The 12,133-nt window shown below is 38.9% G+C and overlaps 1 protein-coding gene across 1 annotated transcript in view; it reads left to right on the top strand.

The window, feature by feature from the left end:
• Positions 1-8,615: 8,615 nt before the first annotated feature.
• Positions 8,616-12,133, top strand: part of egfra (epidermal growth factor receptor a (erythroblastic leukemia viral (v-erb-b) oncogene homolog, avian)) — a 55,831-nt gene continuing 52,313 nt past the window's right edge. Inside the window, exon 1 of the mRNA XM_037682327.1 lies at positions 8,616-8,911. Within this exon, the coding sequence (XP_037538255.1) occupies positions 8,833-8,911 (79 nt within the window). The 5' untranslated portion in view covers positions 8,616-8,832. The remainder of the gene's footprint in view (positions 8,912-12,133) is intronic.

The following is a 12,133-nucleotide window of genomic DNA, read 5'->3' as shown; positions in this document are numbered from 1 at the left end:
TGGCAGTGTTTCATTTTATTCTTCACCCAGGAAATAAGGCAGGACAAAGTGGGACCTCAGTTCACTCCAGATAAACTCAAAATGAGCAGAGAAGATGGTTTTCATTAGATATGACAGGCAGAAAATCTGTGAGCTTTACCACACAAAAGAGTATTTTAAGCAAGCTCGAGTTACAATAAATAAATAAATACAAACTAACAATGGAAGTTAAGTCTAGACTAATATGTTTTCTGTGAAAATGAAGTGAGGACAAACCTCTGGTTGGTGCGACAGATCAAAAAAGCTGAAACTGAGTTGTTACAGCTAAAAAATGCAAAACGCTTAAAGCCAATGAAATCAAAACAATAGCCAAAAGCCAATATTCTAGCAAAAGCTAAAAGTAGCAAAAGGCTATGTGTAGTTAAAACCTTAAATTAACAAGACGCTCACTAAAAGTGAATGGCAAATAAAACCAAAAAGTAACACACACAAAAAAAGATGAAAATAAAACAATTTAGCTGAAATAGGTTTCAGATGACAACATTTGTGAAGGAATTTGAGATTTCCGTTTGTTTCTATAGGGAAAAAAATGTAAATAAAGTTAAATAAAATGAACAAAAGTTACAAAAACTAACACTCATCTATTGAATGAGAGGAACGTTTTGATATAAAAGTGGCTAAAAACCCCACAAAGGATGCAGAAGTTAGATTTTCTAAAATGTGTGGAAAAATGGGTTGTTACAACCAGGAAAACAGCAGAATTTGGCCCAGTTCTTGCATTTTTGAGCTTTTACAGGCCTTGAGGGGGGATCAAGACAACTGGTTTGCATTTAGGCTTGAATCCATCCCTTTTCCCAATTGGTCAGTGGTAACAAAAATAAAACATCTGTATCACGGCTCCAATGAGACGGCCTGCATCACAGCCACAGTTCCAGTCATTCGTTCACTTTTCTAACAGAAATGGAGCTGAGTCAAGCAGTTCTATCTCTCTCTTGGCTGAGTCCAAACGTGGCTCTGCCCACTTTAGTCAACCTCCAGGTTCCCGTCCATTCATGCCTGTGAATGACTCACAACGCCCTGTGGCCGTGTTCGGTCCAATCTCTGATTCGGAAGGATTTAACAGAATGAGCAGCTGCTTGAAGAAGTTTTTTTTTTTTATTTAATTTAATAAAAACACTAGTCACAACCTGCACTAATCAAACTAATCAACAATAAAAATGTACATTTAATGAGATGATTAAACAACTTTGTATTCTTCTCATGACAACATTTAAAATACAGTTTTAATATAATTACTAATTAAACAGGCATTCATTTAATAAATTTAGAATTAGAAATTTTGCATTTAAAACACTCCTAAAACATTGATTTTTGTCTTGCTTTAGATCTGGTATTATAGTGAACGCCTCTCTGGCTTTAACACTTTAAGCAATCTATTTATTATTTTATTCTCCGTATTCTCAGTCTGAGATCTTAAAGCTTGATGACCTTCAGGTTAACCTTTAAACTATTATCGACATTACTCATAATCGAGAACGAGCTGTTCTGCCGTGAAACAGGAAGTGACAGATTGACAAGTTGAAAATAAAAAAGGATCCCTATCAGATTAAAACAAGCTCATTCATTTACGCTCAGGTGTTTACTGTGTAACGGGTTGGGATGCCATGGAGACTGCATGCTCTGGCAGGAGAACATGGCTTAGAGCCAAAGAGGGCCCTGCTCAGGATAAATGAAAAACTGGGAAATATGACCATGCATGACAAAACTAAAGGTCTGCATCACTAAAACAAATGTCACATTCTACTATTTGCATTTATCTGATTTTAGCTGCAGGAGGATTACCTGCAGGCGGGCAGATGGTGAGAAAGGAGGTAAAGTTGCTGGCTTTTCCTAATTAAAGTTAATTAATAGATGCCTGACAGTTTGCAGTGAGCGCCCGAGGCTTTTAAACCATCCCGCTGAAAACAGCATTCAGACTGCTCTTATTATGAACGTTGTTCTGGAGTCGCTCAAACCAGATAGAAATCTAATCTGACCGCTGCGACAAGAGCTTGAAATACTGCCGAGAGATGTCTGAAATCATGCAGTTTATATAAAGATAAATCTGTCCAGGAAAAAGGTTTCAGCAACTCAGCAATATTTCCTGACACAAAATAAATAAATAAATGGAACATTTTAAACATTTCTGCTTGTTAGTTTTAAGGGTAATCCTCCATCCATTAATGTACTGCAGTTATTTCGCCTTCTGTTTGTCTTTTATGTGATTAGATTTTTGAAATGGAATAGATTTGATTTTGTGTCATACTTGTGTTTCATGTTTTGCAGGAAACAATGTGCCCGTTTTGTTCTGCAACTCGAGCATTTATCTCTAGTGTCCTAATTCAGCACATCAAATAAAGACATTTACACCAGATCTGATTTATTTAAAGATTTATTTTAGCTAAGTTCATTATTTTGTAATAAAATTGTTCAAACAAACAAACAAAAAAATATGTACTGTAAATCAACAGATTTGAGCCTAAAACAACAGTTTTTTTTATGTTTTATGTTTTACAACCACTGTTTATGATTTATTTTTTGAACAGTATGTTATTTTAGTATTTTTATAAAGAACTTGTTTTGATACTGTACAATCTGAGGCTGGATAACTTTGACTTTTTTGCAACAGAAACGCCATAAGCGTCATAGAAGAGGTACTTTGTCCTACAGTTCATATTAGGAGAGCCCATATGACTAATGCCTAAAATGTTAACATATATTTGCAATAATCAAACAAAACATCTACATTTAAATTGTATAAGTGTCAATAGATAAAAAAATTCCTTTCAACCCAACAGCTGATGTTCTTCCTCTCTGCTTCTTCAGCAACATCTCAGCTCCATCGTAAACAAGAACATGGGCGAGGGGTGGCTGCAGCGGCGATGGTGCTTCATACGTTTTCCCCTGCATGCTTTGACAAATACCGGGAGGTTGCTGGTTCCAGCCGAGTCCCGTCATGCACCTCAGATAGCAGATCTGTGGGATAACAAGTTGTCTCACCTCCCACGGCTGCATAACTGTTCTGCCACACTGAAGCACTTAATGAGAGTCCTTGTATAAATATTACCCAGAGGGATGTTAACAGAAGGAGTGTCATATACATGCCTGGCCCTAATTGTTATTGTAAAAGGACTGGAAATATGAGCTGTGGTAATGCCACCCATTTATAATGCTACAGATTATCCACAGATACAAACAGAGCTCATTAAAAGTAAAAATGGTGGAAAAAAAAGAGTATTTCACGATGGGACAGATTTATTTTCTTAGCCAAAAGCTGTCATCTCTCATCTTGCTAATTAAACGTTGTCCCCTCTACCTTTCTACATTCTTTACTTTGTTTCTTCATTTCACTTTATTCTGAATCCTCAGTCGTTAGGTCATTATTCTGTTTGTTTCGTTTGGACCAGCAGTACAGAGAGAACAGATTCTTGTACCAGACATGAACATAGGCACACTAAAAACTGAAACGACAAACAAGATATTCTTCTTCGAGAAAGATTTTATACATTGACATTGAATATCACCCGCCACTAAAAGCAAAACAATGTTTCTGCCTGTGTCAGTGTTTGAGGCTCTATAGCGTTAGCAAAATATCTCATGAACCACTGGACAGATTTTAAATGAACTTTCAGAGAGTCATCCCTGGAAGCACATCAACTGATTGTCTTACACAGTCAACCCATTTCAAGATGGCTGCCACAGCTAATCGATCTTAGCCAACACAAAACTGTCTGTAAATGTCAGTTTTACAGATAATGAGCTACAGTATGTCTGGCAGTAGCTGAGAATCATCAACACCGACTACAAGTGTTAACATTTAACATGGGATTTCACAATTTCACATGAAATTGCATCATGTACAAGGTTTTACCAGAACAGCAACAACTACATTGCTTCTCATCATTAAGATGATTTTAGTTGGAACTTGTGGCATGAAACCAAGTGGACGGTATGCATTCCTTTAATTTATTGTGTTTCTCAGGTCCTCTATGGTTTGATGAGCTCCCATTGTATCAGTTGGAGGACAAACTTTGTTTTATGTCATTCAAACCAGGGTTTAATTTGTAAACAGATTGATGCTGTAACACAAATAGTGGGCGGGTCTATGAGGGATGGGGGGTCTTGGGGGTCCTCACCCAGAAAATTTTGAATAAAGTAGATGCAATATAAGTAAGTAAGTAAATTTTTTTTCATATAACACCTTTTTGGGGTTCCGCTCCCAGAAAATTTTGAATAAAATAGATGCAATATAAGTAAGTAAGTAAGTAAGTAAGTAAGTAAGTAGCAGCAGCAGCGCACGGTGGTACAACTGGTAGAGCTGCTGCCTCTCAGCGAGCAAGTCCTTAGTTCAAACCCCGGTCTGGGGACCTTTCTGGGTGGAGTTTGCATGTTCTCTTCGTGCATGCGTGGGTTTTCTCCAGGTGCTCCGGTTTCCTCCCACAGACCAAAAACATGCATGTTAGGCTGATTGGTAAATCTAAATTGTCCCTAGGTGTGAGTGAGAGAGTGAATGGTTGTTTGTCTCGTTTGTCTCTGTGTGTCCCTGTGATGGACTTGCGACCCGTCCAGGGTGTACCCCGCCCCTCACACAGTGATTGCTGGACATGGGCACCAGCGACCCCCATGACCCAAAATGGAATAAGCGGGTAAAGATAATGGATGGATGAAGTAAGTAAGTACATTTTATTTTATATAGAACCTTTTACAGGGCAGAAACCACAAAGCACTTTACAGAATACAAGACATAAAAACACAAGATAAAAGATAAAAACAAAAGATAAACGATAAAACAACATGCGTATGACATGACAAAATAAAACTAATTAAAAGCCAATCTGAACAAATGTGTCTTCAGCTGCGTTTTAAAAGTATTAAGAGAATCAAGGCAGCACGAAGTCAGAGCGAATGCCTTCCACAGTCTGGGGGCCACAGCCCTAAAAGTTTTATCCCCTCTGGTCTTAAAATGAGTCCATGGGACCATTAACAGCCTTTGACTGGAAGATCTGAGGCTCCGAGAAGAGGAATATCCTGCATTTTGATGTATTTTAACAGGTTGTTAAACATCTACGTTTACCTACATTTGTAAACTCTCCACTTCTGCCTGAACCGTCAAGTTCAGATCTGGATGGAACCTCCAGCCTGAGGCTGCCTGTGAGCCCCTGCCAACATACGGCTGTCTGGTTAGCTCGGTACTCACCCCAACCACTTGTTTAGGCTCAGAGATTTTTTTTAAGTGTAGACGCGGAAATGCTACTAGAAGAGGCAGATCATATTCGGTTGTGTTTAAAATTAGTAAGTACTTATTTTCAGTTTACATATCCAATAAGAGTTTCATTCCTTCATTGTTCATAACTTTATTGTTAGCAAATCTGAGAGTTACCAGATCTAAGCTGGATCCTAACAAAAAATTATCGGAATGCTTCCTGTCAAAATAAGAGTGTTTCTGGATCCTGTTCCAGCAGGATCCAGCTCAAATTAAGCCCTGATTCAAACCAAACCCTGAACCAAAATCAAAACAATGACCAAGAAGTGAGACCTAAAGTATGTTTTCACAAAAATGATCAAAGCAATATTTAGTTTTGATGATCCATTATAGTTTTTGAAAACTTCGTACAAATTTTGGATTTTTGACCAAGTTCCTTCAGTTAACGATTCAGTTCCTCTGTTATAATGTTACACGTTTATCTGTTTGGCAATGACAGCAGGCAAAACCAGTGGTGGGTACAGCTAACCAACAATTTAGCATTGCTAAAGCATATTACGCTAACTAAAAAGAATTACCTTAACTAACGTTAAATCGCTAAACTTGTGGACCTTAAAATTGTAGACGCTGATGCTAAACCGCTAACTTCTAAGGCAGCTGTTACTCAGTCTGTGCCACATGTCTTCGTCTCCTTCCAGTTGAAGCTGCATCATCCAATCATGTCTTGCCACATGTACACATAAGCCAATAGGGTGCCTAACGGACTCTTTTAGACTCGCCCACATCTGACAGGAACAAGCATGGGGTTTTTGTTAGCATACTTAAAAGTTGACCAAAACCTAATGTAGTGGAAGCTAATTCAGCTAACGGTTTCCAAAGTTAGCAAAAACACTAATCTGCTAATAATAATTTTTCTTTTGTTCCGCTATTAGATGTTAGCGGATTAGTGGAACTGTTCCCACTACTGGTTAAAACACTCAAAATGACAGTTGCATCACATCCACAACATAGAAAAATGCTCTCACGGCCTCGTCTGAAACCTTAGCCTCACATTAGGCAATGTCTTCTCAAAGAGTATGGCCCTAATTTCACTCAGCACAACTCCCTTCCTCCAGCAGTACGACCAAAGACGATTTGCAGTGCCATTAGGCAGCCATAATGAAATAAACACCAGGCTGAGAAATTATTTCTTTCCCTTCTGTCCCCACAGAGTCTGATAAGCATACGACAACAACAAACACATTTTGGTGTCCAGTTAGATTTTGATCCTATAGGCTGAGAAATTGTCAGTGAATATACAGATTGGTGTCATTTATGCACAGATAAGAGAAAACATATTAAAGGAAACTGATCATAAGATGCCACAACTAGAAGCTGACTCTACAAGTTTGTGGAAATTCAGTCAAGTTTGTCTTCATCCTGCATGAAAAAAAAAATAATAAAAAAAATAAAAATGTAGTATGCTTTTTTATAACTGTTTATTGTTGTTGCTGTTGTCCATTGTTGTCATCTTTCTTTGTTGAAATCAGGTCTCTCTTGTAAATGAGTCCTCGAGGCTCAATGGGATTTACCTGTATAAATAAAGGTTGATTGATGAGTCATCATTGTTAGGTACTAACTACAGAGATCCTAGTTTCTGCAGACATGATAAGTGACCAAAGCTAACAAGTGGACGTGTATCCCTGATTCAACCACTGCATTTTGAGTTGCTTCATTTTAGTCACAAATTTGCTTATTTTTTTAATGATTTCTTGTTACTAAATGAAGTAGAAAAATTGTAATGACCTGTAGACACTGGAAAAAGGATCAAACCTCTAAATCTTGGGTTGTGAGGGCAGAAGCTTGAGCAAGGAGGCACAGGCGTTTCTTTCCACAGCCACCTCTTCCAGCTCTTCTGGGAAGGTTTCATTAATTTGTGCATTTTTCTAAAAGGACAGTGCACATTAATAAATGTTCCAAGAATATAAATGTGCTGGATTTAGCACCACAGCTAAATGCCATGTTTAAGGCGCTCTAAGTACAACAGAGTGACAGTCACTCTAACATGTCCTGGATCTTCAGGGTCTTTTCTGAAGTGGACATGCCAGGAAAATCTCCCTTGAGAAATGTCCATCAGGCCTCTGTATCAGATGCCCAAACCACTTTAACCTCTTGATGTGGAGGAGCAGCTCTACTCAGTCTCCCCCGGAGAACTGAACTTCTCACCCTTTCTCTAATGAAGAGTCCACCCTGTGGAGAAAATTCATTTTGACCGCTCGTATCTGCGTTCTCGTTCTTTCTGTCACTACCCAAAATTCATGACTGAGGGTAGGAACGCAGCCTGACCACTGAACCGAGAGCTACACCTAGCAGTTCAGCTCCCTTTTCACCACAACGGACCGGCACAGTGTCCACAGTACAGAAGCTGCACCAATTTGTCTGTCCATCTGACGCTCCATTCCGCCCTCACTTGTGAACAAAACTCTGAGATACTTAAACTCCTCCACATGAGACATCATCTTACTCCCAAGCCAAATTGGGCAATCCCCCCTTTTCCGACTGAGGACAATGGCCTCAGATTTGAAGGTGCTGATCCTCATCCCAGACGTTTCACACTTGGCTGCAAAACACTCGAGAGCTGGAGATCATGGCACAATGATGCCAAAAGGACCAAATCATCTGCAAATAACAGAAACTGAATCCTGAAGCCAATGAATGAGACTCACTCTGTTCCCCGGCTGCACCAAGAAATCCTGTCCATAAAAGTTATGAACAGAATCAATGGGCGGCCCTGTTGGAGCCCAACTCTAAATATGTCTTTTTTACTAATGTTGAGCTAAAACTCAGTGTGGTTGGAGCTGAGAGTCATCCACAGCACAAACTCTGAGCACGATGACATCTCGTGAGATCTCACATCACACAACACAAGATCATGCATATAACTTAAAGGTTCCTTCGCCAAATAAGAGGACCATTTGATTTAAATCTTGAAAGGTGGTGTGTGATATCCATGCAGAATGGCCTTTAATTAACATAATCCACAACACAAGTGACTTATTAATTAAAATAAAACATTAAGGAAGCTAAATGTGCTGTGCTCTCCTGGGTGAGTGTTGTGCCCTTAAAGCTTATCTTCAGCAGAGGAAATGGGCCATAAAAGTTGACTTCATTAAACTCCTGGTGTTTTTTTTTTTTTTTTTTTTTTTTGCATTTTTATTTTCTTGACTACAGGAAGTTTATTCAAATGTGTAACATTTTCCAACAGATCATGTGTGAGTGCCGAGTCATGTCTCCTGAGGCTGGGACACACAGCAGTGAGAGGATTTCTGCAGAAATGTGTGTGTGTTCACCTGAGCTTGGCGCATCTGTCCTTCCTCCTCCTGCTGGTGACGTCACATCAGCCAGAGGTTTGTCCTCGCGCTGTTTGAGCCTCTGAAGATCTATCTGCGCGCAGGAGGAGGAGCTGTCAAAGTTTGACTTTCTCGGAGAAGGAGAAACAAGTCTTTACTAACAGAACTACTCGTTTCAAGTCGTTTCAGTCGGAATATCGCGTCTTGTCGACATGGAGTGACTCCTTCTCATCAAGGAGCTTCGAGAAAAAAAGAATAAAAAAAAAAAACCTAAAAGACACGATGGCTGCTCGTTTTCTCCTCTGGATCAGCCTCACCTCTCTGCTCTACTTGGACTGCCGTGTTCAGGCGGAAAAGAAAGGTATGCGAGAGCTGATTTATTTAATTTTTTTGTTCAACATTTACATAAATCTGAGAGAAAATCCCAGGCTGGTCACGAAACCGCAGAGAGGGAAAGAGAAATTTGATCCTGCAGGAGGGAGGAAAAGTTTCTCACAGTCCCGCTGTTCACTCTGACCTGCTTAAAGTCTCAGAATATGACTAGAAAACAAGTTTACTCTGCAGTGAAAGTAGCGGATAATGAGCGTGAATGCTCGCGCATGCGCAATGCAACGGACGTAATAATTGCCAATTAGTTAATTAGACTAATGAGCATCTTGGCTGAGAGGATCCAACCCGTATGGGAGGGGACGTTGATTGAGCAATTTGCTGGTGTAATTCTTCCTTTTTCAAAACTGCTCTTGTGAATTATATTTATAATATATTTAATTCATGAATTAGATTGATTCAAACTGATCTGCGTTTGAGGTATTTTGTTGCTTTTGTTGAAACAGTCTAAAAGTGATTTTATTTTCATAATTTTGTCATATAGCAATGTTGTACCTAGATCGGAGGTTTTACCTTTTGAACATCTTGTTGCATGACATTAGTAGAAACAGCTGTTTTTATTTATCATTTGAGACGGTTAGCTTTAAATACAAGTACATCTTCATCTGTCTTGCAAAAATGAATTTGCAAAAATTGGGGTTGATGAAAGAATGAAATCTTTTATTTGTTTTTAATTTTCTCCCTCTTGCATGTTTGTGTGATCACTGATGTAAAGGTCACTATTTTTCTCTCAATTCTGTTTTTTTTCTCTCTCCTCTTTTCATTTCATTAAATTTTATCTCAGAATACTCTTGAGTTAATGTTTGCCTGAAATTTAAAAACACAGATTTATTCAGAGTTTGTTTGAGGGACTCGGGCCTCCTGAAGCTGCAGATGTCAGGAGAGAAAGTGACCAGTAGCATCACTTTACTCCCTAATGACTGGAACTTCCTTTTCCCTTGGATCATAATTGCGTGCACTGATTGCTGCTCAGCTCTCTTCCTCCAGAAACGGGTGTGTTCAGCAACAGCAGCGCACGTTAAACTTCCTCTGAATGTCAATCACCATTAATGATTCTCTGCAAAAACACAACACATCAGATGTGCTCCTTTGCCAATGGGGGGGGGGTTAAGATATGTGGACCACTGAACAAATCAGATTTTGGGGGAATCGGTCAAAGATACTGATGATTTTTTTCTTTTCTTTTGCATAATTAGTTTTTCCCCTGGTGTACAACTTGATTTCAACAAGATACGTTTTCAGTGATGGGGATGTTGTACATCTTGATAAGTTTGTGTCACAGAACAAAATAATAATTTGTTGTTTAGGCAGTTGAAGCTTGTAGCAGTGTGTTCTGGGGTTTATTCATGGATTTATTCAGAACTTAAGCATCCACATCAGTTTATTGTATAAGTTTGAGCAATTTGTTCATTTTAAATAAACAGACTGTACTTATATAGCACCTTTCTATATTATAAAAATACTCAAAGTACTTTACAACACAACCTGTGTCCTCATTTACCCATTCATACAGCACTCTACTTCTACAAACCTAATTGAACAAATTCTAAAGAGACTAATCAGAGCTTTATCACATTCATGCACCAATGGAACACACATCGGAGGCAATGAGGGGTTCAGTGTCTTGCCCAGGGACACTTCAGCATGTGACTGTTTTTGGAATTGAACCCCCAACTCTTGCATTGGAGGACGACTGCTCTAACCACTCACCCACAGCCGCCCCGCAACCGTTAAAGAAAGTTATACTCTTTACTGTCCTTGTGATTTTTAGTTCAGGTCCATAAATCAACAATACTTTTAAGTGTATTATGGCTGGATTTGAACTTTGTTTCCCAAATAGGCCTTGATAGATTATGTTTAGAAAAGTCATAGCTGTATTATTTTTTTTTTAATGAAAAATGGTCATGATCCATTTGAGCGAGAATGATCCAACAGAATTCCCAAGAAATCAGTGAACTTTGAAGCAGAGGCAGTAAGACGCAAACCGTCAGTATAGTGACAGAAATGTTCAAAATGTGTCCACGCTTTTATTTTCTGTTTGTTTTTGAGCTGTGTTTTTGATGGCTCTTGCAGATGCATGCACAGACACATCTGTTTGCACACTTTTTGCCTTCAGCTTGTGTCACGTATTCACCTGTGAGTGGCTCATAGCGACACAGGTGATTAACAACACATGTCGGGAGGTGGCAAATAGCTGAAACGACACCAAAAGTCTTGGTGTGAGCCATAATCTTACCTTTTACATCTACATCACAGCCTGCACACCTTCCAATATAACAGCCAAATGAGCTTCATGTTGGCAATCTTTCTCAAATTTGGCTACAGGTTTGTGTGTCAGTTGGATGGAAACACCTTTAACATCTTCAGCATGTTGCTGAGCTCTTAAACTGGCTCACAGACCAGCTTCTGTAGACTTTTCTGGCCTGGAAAAAGTGACAAAGATACAAAGCTCCTTTAAGGCCTTAAGGGGAAATTCTTCAAGCATGAAAGCAAAAAAAAAAAAAAAAACCCTCCTTACTCGCAGGTGGTGCTTTATGCCTCAGTTGTCATTAGGACTTGCATGCAATTATTGTCTGATAAATACAACAATTTTTAGACCCTGGCATGATGATTAAACAACATCTCCCTGGTTAGGTGGGGCCCAGATGACTAATTAAAGTTTCAAAAGGTAAAAACTTGCGTCAACCTGTTAGTTTGAAGCTACTCTTTAAAATAGAAAAGATAAAATGGTCAAAGTATGTGTTGATTTTGAAGGTCCGATACACCCACGACAAATCATCAGATATTTTGCGAACAGGCAAAGTAAAATATCTGATGATCTCGTGATTTGGTGTGGGTGTATCTGAGATCACGAGATATTTTGCAAATAGGCAAAGTAAAAAGACAAAAACAAAACAAGTCATTTGGCTCTCAAGGACCATGTTCGGTGTGTTTCTCATCTACTACCACACCAAAGTTGACAGTTATAGCCATTTTTGTGTTTTCTTCAAGGTCAGTTGGTTGTGGCAGCCATCTTGAATGAGGTTGACTCCAAAAGTTGAACAGTTGTAGATGATTACTGCATGAAAGTTTCATTTGAATTCATCAAGTGCATCAGGAAATATCCTAGTGACACACAATTAGATAAAATAACTTTCACCTTTATGGTGGACGACTATTTACATTGGGTTTATGTGCAGTGTGCTATGGCCTAATC

Source organism: Nematolebias whitei, chromosome 9 (genome assembly GCF_014905685.2).
Source record: "Nematolebias whitei isolate Nwh7 chromosome 9, NemWhi1, whole genome shotgun sequence".
Classification (NCBI taxonomy): domain Eukaryota; kingdom Metazoa; phylum Chordata; class Actinopteri; order Cyprinodontiformes; family Rivulidae; genus Nematolebias; species Nematolebias whitei.
This window is presented reverse-complemented; position numbering and strand designations above follow the sequence as displayed.